This window comes from Oncorhynchus keta, chromosome 29, assembly GCF_023373465.1.
Source record: "Oncorhynchus keta strain PuntledgeMale-10-30-2019 chromosome 29, Oket_V2, whole genome shotgun sequence".
Taxonomy (NCBI): Eukaryota; Metazoa; Chordata; class Actinopteri; order Salmoniformes; family Salmonidae; genus Oncorhynchus; species Oncorhynchus keta.
In genome coordinates, this window is record NC_068449.1 from 6,289,216 (window position 1) to 6,305,856 (window position 16,641).

Consider the following 16,641-nt stretch of genomic DNA (forward strand, 5'->3'; position numbering starts at 1 on the left):
ATGCTACATTCCCAGTAGTCTACTAGTGAAGACATTGAAACAGAAAAGCATGCTACATTCCCAGTAGTCTACTAGTGAGGACATTGAAACAGAAAAGCATGCTACATTCCCAGTAGTCTACTAGTGAGGACATTGAAACAGAAAAGCATGCTACATTCCCAGTAGTAGTATGCTACTGACTCCTGAAGGAAATATACAACAACTATCCATAACATTATTCCCAATAGTATTTGGCCTTTTAAAAAGTATCCTCCAGAGCCCATTTAGACTGGCACACCAATTAACGGGATAAAACATGAAGGGCCATTAGCGCTCATTAGTCTGACGATGTGTCAGCGGCTGGAACAGATACCACCGACAGATCAATAGAGCCACCACTACCAGTCATGGCATGTGTCACTTTGATTATGTCCCGATCTGAACACAGCTGAACACAGAGTCCTGGGCTGCAATCGTCTAGTTTTGTCTGAATGAAAGTAAATCTTTCACTGGCCACGACTTCATGGCGTTATACTGTACTTATGATCGTGTCCTGAGCTAAACACAGTCATGGGTTGCAATCGTCTAGTTTTGTCTGAATGACAGTAAATTGTTGGGGCGGATTTAGCACCAAAACCCACATGGTCTAACACTGCACTTTGGAGGAGGTCAAAACATTTGGGGCTCCATTTTACACATGCATGGATCTGTGGTCTCTCTGGAACATCCTAGAAAAACCTCCCTATGTTGAAGTTCCATTCAAACAAATAGACAAAAGCCTAATCATATTTTTAAATCTATTGCAACAGTACAAAAATGCAACCTAGTACAAAATGTCTTGAAGCAAATGTCGATGGAACCTACTCTTCTGGAAAGGGGAGATTATAATGCTCATCACTGAGGGTAAAAAAAAGAGCATTCTCAATCTCGCATCTGTAGGAAAAAAGTGTGGAAAGTGTGGAATTAACATATAATTTGACCTAGCTAGAACAGCAGAGTCTACAACAGCAGTCTACAACAGCAGAGTCTACAACAGCAGAGAATAACAATATTCTTGGCATTATGGCTCTGTGCCTCTGGCTGGCACACCCCTGGCTTTAGCAGGCTAACACTCCTGTCAGTTCGGGGACAAGGCAGTCGATGCCAGGGCTGGATGGTGCCCGGTTGCTCCATCAGTGACGAGCCCCAGAAGCCAAGCTCTGGAAATCTACAGCGTGTTTGAAGTCCATCCACCCAATGAAATGGTGTTATAGTATAGTACCCGGCTTCATTGTAAGCCGCCATGGTGCCATCGCTCTGTGGTCGCATAGGTTGGACAATTGGACCTCAGTCAATTCATTACTGTGGAACTGTACTGTAATATAGTGGATATGAATGAAACCATCTGTCATCAGGGTCCTAACACATCACATACCCAATCCTACAATAAAACATTCCACCCTCAGTGACCCCACCCCCCATCTTCATCATCCATTGTGTCAACTCCATGTATGCCTTTACCATTCATTCACTTAACTATGCTGAGTAATAAAAGATGACTATCACACGCATTCATGAAGACTCCATGAGAAATGTAGTATGCACTCGTTTTTTCCAGCTCTCTCTCGCTTTTAGTGTAAATGTTTTATTCCCTGGGTAGTTCTGTAGTAGAGAACATCTGATGATTTCTCCTGTGGCCGTCTTCACCCCAATGGGGAGCTCCTCTTCACTCGGTCTGATTGCACTCATTTGCACATGGAAAGACCCGGACAGAACAGCGTGCCGCGACCTAAAGAGGCCTTGCGACTGAGAGTGCTTGATGACGCGCTGCCACTCAGCTCCGGCAAATTTATGGCAGAGTGGAGTGGAAGTCTAAGAGGTGGAGAATTTTACAGGAGCCGTACAAATAGAAATGCTAGTTACCATGGCAACTTGACTGGTACACCCTTCGAGCAACGTAGACTTAAATTAGTGTCTGATCTAGTAATTCTAATTTAAAAAAAATATTTGTTGCCCTTTTTCTCCCCCATTTCGTGATATTCAATTGCTAGTTACTCTCTTGTCTCATTCAAGTACGGACTCGAGAGAGGCGAAGGTCGAGAGCCGTGCACAACCCAACCAAGCGCACTGCTTCTTGTCACAATGCCCACATAATCCAGAAGCCAGCCTCACCAATGTGTCGGAGGAAACGGCGTACACCAGGCAACCGTGTCAGCATGCACTGCGCCCGGCCCGCCACAGGAGTCGCTAGTGTGCAATGGGACAAGGATATCCCTGCCGGCCAAACCCGGACAACGCTGGGCCAATTGTGCGCTGCCCCATGCGTCTCTCGGTCGCTGCCAGCTGCGACAGAGCCTGGACTCAAATCCAGAATCTCTAGTGGCAAAGCTAGCACTACGATGCAGTGCCTTAGACCACTGTGCCACTCAGGAGGCCAAGTAACTCAAATTCTATGCTCAGACCACGGCAACTTGACTGGCACAGACAAGGCTGTACGTCAGTCAACTGGATCTGGGGATAGTGCAGTGAGGATCTCACCTGAGGTCGAGGGTGGCCCGAGACCAGACAGGCTAGCTCCAGGGTCTCTCCCTCCCGGATGGTGTAGACGCGTTCGGTATAGCGCTCCTCCTCGACGTTGCATGCATGGCCAGAATGGATGATTCGGACTGTAGGAGGTGCTGTTGAGGAAGAAAATATCAAATAAATTAATGTCAGGTTCAATGAGAAACACAGATGTAACTGGTCATATCAATGCTTTTCAATAAGGTGGAAAAGTGGTTTATATGACAATCGATGAAATATAAACACATCTGGAGACCTTTTTTGGTGACAGGCTTTTGACACGACAGCGTCACGGTGGCTAGCGAGCGGTGGCTAATTATCTGTGAACAACTTCAACTAGCTAGCTAACAAACTAACTGTGGGATAACAATTCAGATATGTAAAGTGAATTAGCTACTGCAATGCTCTTTGATAGCAAATGTAAATCTGGCTAGTCTATTCACTGATGTTTACATTTTGATGTTTGTAATGTCTCCAATTTCCAAGTGAGTAGAAGGGGCACAATGTGTTGTGTGCGTCACAGTTCTCCGTCTGGGTAGTTGTTGTTGCCAATGCTAGTTTCAAGTGCTAGTTTTCCAAGTTATCAAGTGTATATTTATTGAAATTGAAAGTGGAGAACACTGGTGGTCAAACGTCACAACACCTTCTATACTACTTCTAAACACTGTGTTTCCATTCATCCACATGGCTACCACCGAAAATATAGAGAAGATGACCTATTATTTTTGTTTTTCGTAAGGACCCCAAAAAGGTTGGTTGAGAGAACCCATTCAAGTAAGTAAATAAAATGTATTACTAGCTAGCTAGCTCATTATGAAAATCTTCTCCAGTTCCTAGAGGGGAAATCTTTGAGGACAGAGCGTCACAATATTCAGTGCTGTTTGATTAGAGTATAATGAAGCCCGTTTCGTTGTTGTGTTTTCCGTACTCAGATATGGAAAGCTGTGAAAGCCTGTTTGCAGATGAAAAGAGAGGTTGCAAGAGACTAAGGGTATATCCTATATGCCATGGGTTATATGTGTAGGCCTACCTACAGTATGTTAGCAAAAATGTTATCAAAATCACACACAATGTATAGACCTGTTACAGTTGGAGCAGGCAAACCCTGCAGGAGGTGTGTGAGTGTTCTGTATTTTAAAAAAGCATGGACTTAACCTTTATTTAACCAGGCAAGTCAGTTAAGAAAAATGAATATTTACAATGATGGCCTACCCCATCCAAACCCGGACGATGCTGGGCCAATTGTGCTTCCGCCCTCTGGGAGTCCCAATCAGGGCGATACAGCTTGGATTTAAACCAGGTACTGTAATGATGCCTCTTGCACTGAGATGCAGTGCCTTAGACCGCTGCGCCACTCGGGAGCTAAATAACTTTTTTATTCCAGCCTAGCAATAACACACCTGATTCAACTTATCAAACTAAATTAGTTGATACTCAAGTGTGCTATTGCTGGGCTGGTATAGAAGTCTGCTCACCCAGTAGATCAGGGATCAGTGGAGGAAGGTTGGTCACCGCTGGTATGGATTTATTTTTGTTTACCTGAAATAATGCTTTAGTATTAATAACCTACTTGTTACCACGCAGTTATCTATTTTTGTTTAGAGTAACATGTCTAATCTTTAAATACCAGTTCGCTTATTTGTACATTTTGAAGTGATGAAGTATTGATTCTTTGAAGTGAAGTCTTTAAAACTATTTTTAATTGTTAAACTACTATGCAAAATGAACTAGTGTCAATGTTGATTCATCACAATCCTGCAACAAAGAGGGGAAGTTATGGGTTATGGGGGTTATGTCTGTAATGTGTCTTTGTGCTGTGGTCTCAAATCAACATTTCCTTTTTGTTGCAAGATCACCAATCTGTTTGATTTGATTGTCACTCTCTCTCAGTATATCAGCTGTGTAAATCCATTTTTGCAGCTTATCATATGTCATGCATCACCAATACAGTATGGTGGAATTACTGGCCTTATGGGCATCTGTCATCTGAAGCAGAGCATGGCTAAACTCACACATTGAGAACATACAGCTCAACGTGTAAACAATTTAAAATGATACCAGTAGACAACGTATATGAGGCAAACTATATACCGAGTTTTGTATATTGCGAGTTTTGTTGAAATGTTTTGCCCTCACGCACTGTTTACTCCTAACGCACTGATCTGCTGAGCACCTTTTGGAGCGCCGCCCTAGCAAGGCATTTGATTGGTTTGACGTGTTGAGAGGCGTCACTGATTTACACTGGGTTCTGACCCCTCTTTAGATGATTTCTGACATGGAACTTCAGGGTTCGTGACGAGGCTACAGTCCATAAAACTAGCATGTAGAAACAGTGAAATAAACAGAGGTATGGCTAAAGACACAGTCCATATAACTAGGGCAATTAATTTTTCTTCTGTTCAGGAAAAACGTCTGCCTCTGCTGATTCACACAATGTTACCCGGGTGCAGTACCCTGCATCTCCCCGGCTGATGTAAAGCACAGACGATTTGAGAGGAGCAAGATGTATGCAATAAACCAAGGATATTATTCATCTTTAGAAACGAGAGATAAAAAATAAAAAAATTATCTTATTAGACTTCACAAAGTTGTGCACGGGAGACTGACGAGCCGGGATGTTTCCAATATTGATCCCCCCCCCCATATGAACAGCCAGAACTGAAGCCTTCAGTATCACAGAGCTGGAGCTTCAATGATATACTCATGAGTCATTCCCCCAAGTAGCTTGAAATTAATGTAATTTTCTACTATTCTTATTGAGGTAGCCTCCTATCGTGCAGAGTAGAGTAGTTCATTGCAATGTGTTTGAAATGTGCTGTTTGAAATGAAAATAATGGATGTAATGTTGGGAGGCCATAATGCAACATAAGACATTTTTTGAGCCGGGAAAATTAATTTCTACTCATATTGGGGGGGGGTTATGGTAATTAAAAAGCATAGGCCCAAAATAGCTAATGAGCTAAAGGTTAAGGCTGTTCCATCGGATTGCACAACAAAGGGAAAAACTTAAAGTATTGTACTTCCTGTGTGCCAGCTGCCTGCAATGTACCCTGACCTACTTTTCTATTGTCTATTTTTAGAGAATGAGTCTCTTCCCCCCTCCCCACCCCCACATGACTCTGCTAATGTGGCCATCCTGTGATGTCAGTCTTCTCTGTAGCATGCCTCACCAAAATATGGCCCCATAGGATGACAATGACGTGGGTACCCATTTTCTTGGTTCAGTGAGTAGCATATGTTCAGGGTTTAACATATGGAAACACATCTCGTGTGTGGATTTGAATAGAATAAAATGACCTCGGAGAAAAGAGAGGCAAACCATTTGGACGTGTGTTCATGTAGCCTGCGTTCGCCCACATAAAAAAATACTACAGATTACTATAGTACTTACTATAAAAATCTACAGAATGCTGTTGTAAACGTTAGTATACTGTAGAATACTATACTCCACACTGAAGTATCTCTCAATCGTATAGTGCTTACTAAATCATTTTTATATCGATTGGGCTGCTAGCTAGCTTCACTGCTAGCTGCTAGCTTCGTCAATGCTGTTTTGATTTGAGCTGTCCTTGGGAAGCTCATGCCGGGGATTTCCTCTGAGGTTCTCCCTCGATTATGTAGTACTTACTATAGAATTGTGTAGTATGCTATACTCCACACTGTAGTATCCCTTGATTTATTTGACTATTTAAAAACACAATACAACCACAAATGTGGATACAACGCATTTAGAGATTTGTTCGAGAATAAAAAAAAATTAAAACATGTATTTAAAATATATTTCCATTGTGGCCCAACAGCTACAGTTAACCCGCATTAAAAAAATACTAGAGTATACTATGGTCTAATTACTGTAGTATTACTAGATACTATAGTTTTCACTGTAGTGTTTTTGCAGACATGACTGAAGTATGCTACAGACTAGTATCCTGCATTATTTACTGTAATGTTTTTGACGACTTGACTGTAGTAACACCTGCCGACTAGGGTTAACTAACTGTAGTAACACCTGCCGACTAGGGTTAACTAACTGTAGTAACACCTGCCGACTAGGGTTAACTAACTGTAGTAACACCTGCCGACTAGGGTTAACTAACTGTAGTAACACCTGCCGACTAGGGTTAACTAACTGTAGTAACACCTGCCGACTAGGGTTAACTAACTGTAGTAACACCTGCCGACTAGGGTTAACTAACTGTAGTAACACCTGCCGACTAGGGTTAACTGCCGACTAGGGTGAGCAAAACTACACCAGTAACAGTTTACTGAGGAGAACACCTCAGTAGGAGAACACCTCAACCAGAACATAAGACTCTACACCAGTTACTGTTTAATGAAGGAGAACACCTCAACCAGAACATAAGATACACCAGTTACTGTTTAATGAGGAGAACACCTCAACTAGAACATAAGACTCTACACCAGTTACTGTTTAATGAGGAGAACACCTCAACCAGAACATAAGATACACCAGTTACTGTTTAATGAGGAGAACACCTCAACCAGAACATAAGATACACCAGTTACTGTTTAATGAGGAGAACACCTCAACTAGAACATAAGACTCTACACCAGTTACTGTTTAATGAGGAGAACACCTCAACCAGAACATAAGATACACCAGTTACTGTTTAATGAGGAGAACACCTCAACTAGAACATAAGACTCTACACCAGTTACTGTTTAATGAGGAGAACACCTCAACTAGAACATAAGACTCTACACCAGTTACTGTTTAATGAAGGAGAACACCTCAACCAGAACATAAGATACACCAGTTACTGTTTAATGAGGAGAACACCTCAACCAGAACAGAAGATACACCAGTTACTGTTTAATGAGGAGAACACCTCAACCAGAACAGAAGATACACCAGTTACTGTTTAATGAGGAGAACACCTCAACTAGAACAGAAGACTCTACACCAGTTACTGTTTAATGAGGAGAACACCTCAACCAGAACAGAAGATACACCAGTTACTGTTTAATGAGGAGAACACCTCAACCAGAACAGAAGATACACCAGTTACTGTTTAATGAGGAGAACACCTCAACTAGAACAGAAGACTCTACACCAGTTACTGTTTAATGAGGAGAACACCTCAACCAGAACATAAGACTCTACACCAGTTACTGTTTAATGAAGGAGAACACCTCAACCAGGACATAAGATACACCAGTTACTGTTTAATGAGGAGAACACCTCAGTAGGAGAACACCTCAACTAGAACATAAGACTCTACACCAGTAACAGTTTACTGAGGAGAACACCTCAGTAGGAGAACACCTCAACCAGAACATAAGATACACCAGTTACTGTTTAATGAGGAGAACACCTCAACCAGAACATAAGATACACCAGTTACTGTTTAATGAGGAGAACACCTCAACCAGAACATAAGATACACCAGTTACTGTTTAATGAGGAGAACACCTCAACCAGAACATAAGATACACCAGTTACTGTTTAATGAGGAGAACACCTCAACTAGAACAGAAGACTCTACACCAGTTACTGTTTAATGAGGAGAACACCTCAACCAGAACATAAGACTCTACACCAGTTACTGTTTAATGAAGGAGAACACCTCAACCAGGACATAAGATACACCAGTTACTGTTTAATGAGGAGAACACCTCAGTAGGAGAACACCTCAACCAGAACATTAAGACTCTACACCAGTTACTGTTTAATGAAGGAGAACACCTCAACTAGAACATAAGACTCTACACCAGTTACTGTTTAATGAGGAGAACACCTCAACTAGAACATAATATACACCAGTTACTGTTTAATGAGGAGAACACCTCAACCAGAACATAATATACACCCGTTACTGTTTAATGAGGAGAACACCTCAACCAGAACATAAGATACACCAGTTACTGTTTAATGAGGAGAACACCTCAACTAGAACACAAGATACACCAGTCACTGTTTAATGAGGAGAACACCTCAACTAGAACACAAGACTCTACACCAGTTACTGTTTAATGAGGAGAACACCTCAACCAGAACATAATATACACCAGTTACTGTTTAATGAGGAGAACACCTCAACTAGAACATAATATACACCAGTTACTGTTTAATGAGGAGAACACCTCAACCAGAACATAAGACTCTACACCAGTTACTGTTTAATGAGGAGAACACCTCAACCAGAACATAATATACACCAGTTACTGTTTAATGAGGAGAACACCTCAACTAGAACACAAGACTCTACACCAGTTACTGTTTAATGAGGAGAACACCTCAACCAGAACATAATATACACCAGTTACTGTTTAATGAGGAGAACACCTCAACTAGAACACAAGACTCTACACCAGTTACTGTTTAATGAGGAGAACACCTCAACCAGAACATAAGATACACCAGTTACTGTTTAATGAGGAGAACACCTCAACTAGAACACAAGACTCTACACCAGTTACTGTTTAATGAGGAGAACACCTCAACCAGAACATAAGATACACCAGTTACTGTTTAATGAGGAGAACACCTCAACCAGAACAAATATATTTTATTTTTGAGATTCTTCAAAGTAGCCACCAAACGGTTTGCTTGATGACAGTTTTGCACACTCTTGGCATTCTCTCAACCAGAACATAAGACACACAGGTTTGTGACAGGCCACCTAACACACCTTCGCAAAAAATAAACAAAAATGCATTACATCTAAACGTTGGTGATTCTAGGCCAATTAAAGGAAAACTGTACAAAGGCAGACAACTTTTTTTTTGTAATTTATTTATTTTTTATCAATTTTTTCATCCCAAATGTTGTGGTATCCAATTGGTAGTTACAGTCTTGTCTCATCGCTTCAACTCCCGTACAGACTCGGGAGAGGTGAAGGTCGAGAGCCGTGTGTACTCTGAAACGCAACCCAACCAACGTGCACTGCTTCTTGACAATGCCCACTTAACCCAGAAGCCAGCTGCACCAATGTGTAGGAGGAAAACACTGTACACCTGGCGACCGTGTCAGCGTGCATTGTGCTTGAACCGCCACAGGAGTCACTAGTGCGCGATGGGACAAGGACATCCCTGCCGGGCCAAACCCTCCCCAAACCCTCCCCTAACCCGGACGACGCTGGGCCAATTCTGCGCCTCCCCATGGGTCTCCCGGTAGTGACAGAGCCTGGACTCGAACCCAGAATCTCTAGTGGACCACAGCACCACTCAGGAGGTCCAAGAAGAAACAAATGTGTTTAAACCATATAGGATTAGCTTGTTGGATAGATATAATGCACATTAATAAGAGTACACCAAAATGGCTTTGATCTGTTACCTTCGCTATATAGCTTTCTGAAATACAGTGTTCAGCTGACCAAGTTCACAAGAGGACTAAGAACAAACAATAATGTTCTTCTGATAGTAGAAAATTAATAACAGTTAAACACTGCATTTACATAAACAGTATTTTTTAGAAATACAAATGACTTTACTTAAAGGGTCACTATTGGAGGACTCTGCCAATAAACTGCCTGGACCTCAAACCAGCAACGCCTCTCCAAACAAACCAACTGAAAACAGAAGGACATTATTGCAGTGGTTTTACATAATGAACATCTTGAATATTGTCACGTGAATAAACTCAGTGATGGTCAAACTGAACACATACAATTCAGAACAGTCGACCACACTCCAAACATTTCTTCATGGACAGCATGGTCACAAAATGGTTCATCACAGAAATCAACCAACAGCAATGACTTACAGTCTATACACACAAAGGACCTTCCAGGTACAAAGCTCTCACGTGAGCATGACCAAGGGGTGCTTTCATACGTTTCTCTCCTCTTCTTCTTTCTGGTTTAACAGTGGTTGGCATCCAATATGTTGCATTACCACCCACAACTGGACTATAATATAAATCCATGATACTTGGTGATACAATCCATTCATTAAAAACCTACTCCCCCCTTCCACTACTTTGACCCCATCTGCTCCTGCACCATGCCAACGGCCTGGGAGAACGGGACACCAACACCCAACACACCCTGTAAACCTTCTGAAGTCAAATCTTGTATACCCAAATACTTCTCTGCAGCTGCCACCACAACATCTATATTCTGTGATTTGTGTTTCATCTCTGTGGTACAGTTGATAACCATTGCTATGAACACTAACAAGCCAACCTTACTGAAGCATAAAGTATATCCCTCGTTGGCCCATCCCTCTGTTCTGGCACAGATCTACTACTCACAGGGATCCTCTCAGAATCCCAAACCCTTGACTCATCCTCCTCTACTTTCTTCACTGCTTTAGCATATGACATATTCTGCAGTCAATACTGCCATATATTGGTAAACATAAATATACCAGGTTACTACAAAATACATTTGATTGATAGATTTACCATACTCCATGCAAAGCCAACCAAGTCTCCATTCAAGACGAGCCTCATGTCAACAACTGTCAATCATTTCCTGCCATGTATCATCATCTCCAGTACCTGAATCTAGAAAGACTCTTCGACTGAAGTGCATCTCTGCCTCCGCCTGCTCTTCACCCAGAGTTCCACAGTAGATAGTAGGTATCACCATCACCATAACCAGAACCTCAATCAGTCTTGTAACTGAAGAATGTGTGACAGACTAGGAACCAAAGTTTTGGTTAGTTTCCCTGGGCCCCCATTTTAGGGGAGGACGTGCAGAAAATGTATAGAAGCGCCCCTTGGTGTTCCGGCTTTGTACCTGGAAGATCATTTGTGTGTTTTGAATATAAGTTGTTGGGTTGTTTCTGTGAGCAACCATTTTGTGACCATGCTATCTTGAATATTTTGTATTTTATTTTACCTTTATTTAACTAGGCAAGTCAGTTAAGAACAAATTCTTATTTACAATGACGGCCTAGGAACAGTGGGTTAACTTCCTTGTTCAGGGGCAGAACGACAGATCACCTTGTCAGCTCGGGGATTCAATCCAGCAACATTTCAGCTACTGGCCCAACGATCTAACCACGAGGCTACCTGCCGACCCCAAAACATGTTTGGCTTGTGGTCAATTGTTCTGCATGTGTGACAATATTGAAGATGTTCATTATGTATAGTATGTATAGTATAGTAATTATGATTATTCACTTTAGTGTTTTTGAGGACATTACTGCAGTATTCACTGCACTAATATCCTTTTGTTTTCAGTTGGTTTGTTTGGAGAGACTTTGCTGATTTGAGGTGCAGGCAGTTTATTGACTGAGCCCTCAAATAAAGGTGACTGTCTTCTTAAGAAATCATTTCTATTTCTACAATATCTACTGTTCATGTAAATGCAGTGGTTCACTGTTCTTTATTTTCTACAATCAAAATTACAGTATTGTTTGTCACTGTTTGTTCATCTTGTGAACTTGGCCAGCTGAATATCTGTGAAAGCACTGTTATATTTCAGAAAGCTTTCTAGTGGAAGTTACAGTTATTTATCTGTCAAACAAGCAAACCTAATCCTCTAAGCTTTAAAAAACATTGTTTCTTTATATCTGCCTCTACTGTTTCCCTTTAATGGGCCTAGAACCTCTCTAAGTTTAGATGTTACAATTGTCATAAACATTTTTGCTATGTTGAGTTGTCTGGTCTGTTGCATTGCTCAGAACTGTTGACCCAACTCAATAGGTGGCCTGTCACAAACCTGTGTGTCTCATGTTCTGGTTGAGGTGTTCTCCTCATTAAACAGTAACTATCGTAGTCTGGTAGTTTTAGCTAACCCTAGTCGGCAGGTGTTACTACATTATAAACTGGGTTGTTTGAGCCCCGAATGCTGTTTGGCTGAAAGCTATGTTATATCAGACTGTATACCACGTGTATGACAAAATGTTTTACTGCTCCAATTACATTGGTAACCAGTTTATAATAGCAATAAGGCACCTCAGGGGTTTGTGGTTTATTGCCAATATACCACAGCTAAGGGCTGTATCCAGGCACTCCGTGTTCCATCTTGCATAAGAACAACCCCTTAGGCGTGGCATATTGGCCAAATACCACACCCGCTCAGGCTTTATTGCTTACATTTACTACAGTCATGTTCGCAAATACACTATAGAACACTACCATCATGTCTGCAAAAATACTACAGTGAATACTATAGTATACTACAGTCATGTCTGCAAAAACACTACAGTAAATACTATGCTAGGTTAAAAGACACATTTCAGTTGAATGCAGTCAGTTGTGCAACTGACTAGGTATCCCCCCTTTCCCTTTCCTTTATAGTACACTACAGTCATGTCCACAAAAACATTACAGTGTATATAAATATAGTAATACTACAGTATTTAGACCATAGTATTTTTTCATGTGGATCCAAATTGAATAACTTGGATTTAAAGGCTAGTGTTTTGAGCCAGCTCAAATGTTTTTCTTCTTTCCAAGTCTGACATTCTATCAGTGCCAAGCCGTCTGTGCGGGCTTCTGGGAAGGTCCAATCATTCAAACAGCCAGAACATGATTGGCAGTTCACTTTTGGTGCAGTCATCATGGTATAAGACTTGCTGTCTATCTCTTGACTTACAACCCATCTCACTATCTCTTGGCTACAACCCATCTCTCTACCTCTTGGCTACAACCCATCTCTCTACCTCTGGCTACAACCCATCTCTCTACCTCTGGCTACAACCCATCACTCTACCTCTGGCTACAACCCATCACTCTACCTCTGGCTACAACCCATCTCTCTACCTCTGGCTACAACCCATCTCTCTACCTCTGGCTACAACCCATCTCTCTACCTCTGGCTACAACCCATCTCTCTACCTCTGGCTACAACCCATCTCACTATCTCTTGACTTACAACCCATCTCTCTACCTCTGGCTACAACCCATCTCTCTACCTCTGGCTACAACCCATCTCTCTACCTCTGGCTACAACCCATCTCTCTACCTCTGGCTACAACCCATCTCTCTACCTCTGGCTACAACCCATCTCTCTACCTCTGGCTACAACCCATCTCTCTACCTCTGGCTACAACCCATCTCTCTACCTCTGGCTACAACCCATTTCTCTACCTCTGGCTACAACCCATCTCTCTACCTCTGGCTACAACCCATCTCTCTACCTCTGGCTACAACCCATCTCTCTACCTCTGGCTACAACCCATCTCTCTACCTCTGGCTACAACCCATCTCTCTACAACCCATCTCTCTACCTCTGGCTACAACCCATCTCTCTACCTCTGGCTACAACCCATCTCTCTACCTCTGGCTACAACCCATCTCTCTACCTCTGACTGCAACCCATCATGGATACAGGAGAAGTTAAAAATATTTGAGGTCAAGGGATCCATGCCATGTCTTATTCATGAAGCTCGATCTGCATATGTCACTGAATCTTCAATACAGTAGCTGATGAACTCTGCAGTAAATTGAAATTGAATGTCTGGACGAAGCAGCAACATCATCGCTGAACTGAATGTGTTCATTTGCATATCAAATTCAGCTTTCAAAAGGATTTGTTTTCATTTAATTAAACACTGTCATTCGCATCTGTCATATTTTTGGTGGCGTAATTGTTGGACTCACTTCTCTGACATGAAGTGAACAGACATCTGAGTGTTTCAGAAGCAGCGGAGGGAGTGACAAACCAAGTACCAGAAGACTAATAGGGATAAACACAGTCACTCTACTCTAACTCTGCACAGTGGCAACCGAGTTGGCTAATGGTTATCACTTTGAGCTAGCTAGACCCAGGATGGCAGAAGTGGGACAGTACTACTGCTTCTCTAAAAAAAAAACTAATACAGAAACCATTAACCAACGACAAACTTGTATGAGCAACAACCATAAATACATGGGGATGGGAAATAGATCTACGTATTTACAATGAATGACACAAATCACAGCTTTGTCAAAGCTAGCGAGTGTTTTAGCTGGACTGGGTCACAATGGGTCCACACACACACACACACCCGAGCCACAGCCCCATTTGGACCTGCAATCCCCTTTTTACAGTGAGCTCCTCTCTATCTTCTCAATCACTCTAATCAACAGTGGGGCCAGGAGGATAATAGCCCTGATTGGATGAAGCAGCCCGCTGCCATTCCTGATAATCACTTAGATACAGATGACAGGACAACTGCTTGGGGACTACGCCACATCCACCGGCTGCTCCTGCCACATGGGCCGACTGTGGTTCAGCTTAGCCTGCCAACCTGGCCTGTACTCCCTGGATCTCCCTCACCCACCACCCCCTAAACAAATGCATTACAACAGCATTCTGGGAGGAAGGGCAGAGTAGCAGAGCACAGATCCATATTATATCCCCTTTCCCTTAATGCTTTAATCTCTCCCACCCCCAGCTTTGGGAAAAGCTCCTGACCGTTTACCCAACAGCACATGGAGATGCTAAGTACGGAGAGGCGGGCCCACACGCTTGGTTTGCTCCTCGGGTTCCGGCACCATCGCTGGCTGGACGAGCCAAAGATGATTACGAGGTATAGCTGGACCCGGCAGGCGGTGACTGGGAGAGACCGTCTCTGAGTCTCATGATGTGTAATGGGAAAAAATGGGGTTGGGGAATGTGTGTACTGCTTGGAGGAGGCACCGCGGGGGAACCGCCTGATGGAATTACCCCTCGTGCTTTGAAGTGGCAATTGAATAAGAGCAGCAAAATGACTCATTACGTTTCATTACAGAGCCGTTAATTCCATAGGGGTCATTACAGAGCCGTTAATTCCATAGGGGTTATTGTGCGGCTGAATGGAAGCTTGGCAAATCTTGTTTCCAGGGCCTGCATTATCTTCGCTGCTGGTCAATATGAGAGAGTCTTAATAAGCAAATCCATTGTGAAATAGACTTAATGTCACAAGCAATTCATAACCCAGGGAAGTTTTATTTGAAATTCAAAATGCATCCAAGATCTCGGTAAGGAGGCAGGCAAGGTTGTTTTCCATTTGTCCCGTGCCTTGAACTTTGAGGAATGGAGAGGCTGAGCCAAATGAATGTAATATCCTGTCAAGCATACTGATGACAAAGCAGAACCTCCAGGGCTTTACTGTGTGACACAGAGTTCTCTCCCTTTTCTACATGCAAATACAAGCAGGTGAACGAACCGACGATAAGCTCCAGTGCATTCTTCAACCGCAATCACTCATTCTGAATCGACTCGTCCACTTTTGGCCCTGATTCAGAGAACTGTGCACTTCTCTCCTTGCACAATCCACACCACAACTCATGTCTCCTTAGCTCCAGTAAGTTCAGATTCAGTCGGTGTAGAGTCGCCATCAGTCTACATGTGGATGTATGACCTAGCTCCAGGGGTGACAAGACTCCAGATGTTCTGAGAGCAGATTTTTATGTAACAGTCCAGAGGTTTTGGAGCCTTTACTGTAAGAGCACATTGTGATGATAAAAATGTACCGGTCAAATTATGTTATCAACATGCAGTACTGTAGTGTAGACTAGAGGTCGACCGATTATGATTTTTCAACGCCGATACCGATATCGATTATTGGAGGACCAAAGGGGCCGATACCGATTTAAAATCGGCCGATTTTTTGCAAACATTTTTATTTGTAATAATGACAATTACAACATTACTGAATGAACACTTATTTTAAATTAATATAATACATCAACAAAATCAATTTAGCCTCAAGTAAATTAGTCTAAAAACATGTTCAATATGGTTTAAATAATGCAAAAACAAAGTGTTGGAGAAGAAAGTAAAAGTGCAATATGTGCTATGTAAGAAAGCTAACGTGTAAGTTCCTTGCTCAGAACATGAGAACGTATGAAAGCTGGTGATTCCTTTTAACATGAGTCTTCAATATTCCCAGGTAATAAGTTTTAGGTTGTAGTTATTATAGGAATTATAGGACTATTTCCCTCTATACCATTTGTATTTCATTAACTTTTGACTATTGGATGTTCTTATAGGCACTTTAGTATTGCCAGTGAAACAGTATAGCTTCCGTCCCTCTAGTTAGCGCGCGCTAACTAGCTAGCCATTTCACTTCGATTACACCAGCCTCATCTCAAGGAGTTGATAGGCTTGAAGTCATAAACAGCGCAATGTTTGACGCACAATGAAGAGCTTCTGGCAAAATGCAGGCAAATGCTGTTTGAATGAATGTTTACGCGCCTGCTTCTGCCTACCACCGGCTCAGTCAGATACTTGTATGCTT

General features: G+C 42.2%; 1 protein-coding gene across 2 annotated transcripts in view; it reads right to left on the reverse strand.

Moving 5' to 3' along the window:
* The window catches only part of mdga2a (MAM domain containing glycosylphosphatidylinositol anchor 2a), a 240,057-nt gene that overhangs the window by 160,781 nt on the left and 62,635 nt on the right, over positions 1 to 16,641 (reverse strand). For both annotated transcript variants that reach the window (XM_052485831.1, XM_052485830.1), the window contains exon 2: positions 2,497 to 2,636. In XM_052485831.1, the coding sequence (XP_052341791.1) occupies positions 2,497 to 2,636 (140 nt within the window). The remainder of the gene's footprint in view (positions 1 to 2,496; positions 2,637 to 16,641) is intronic.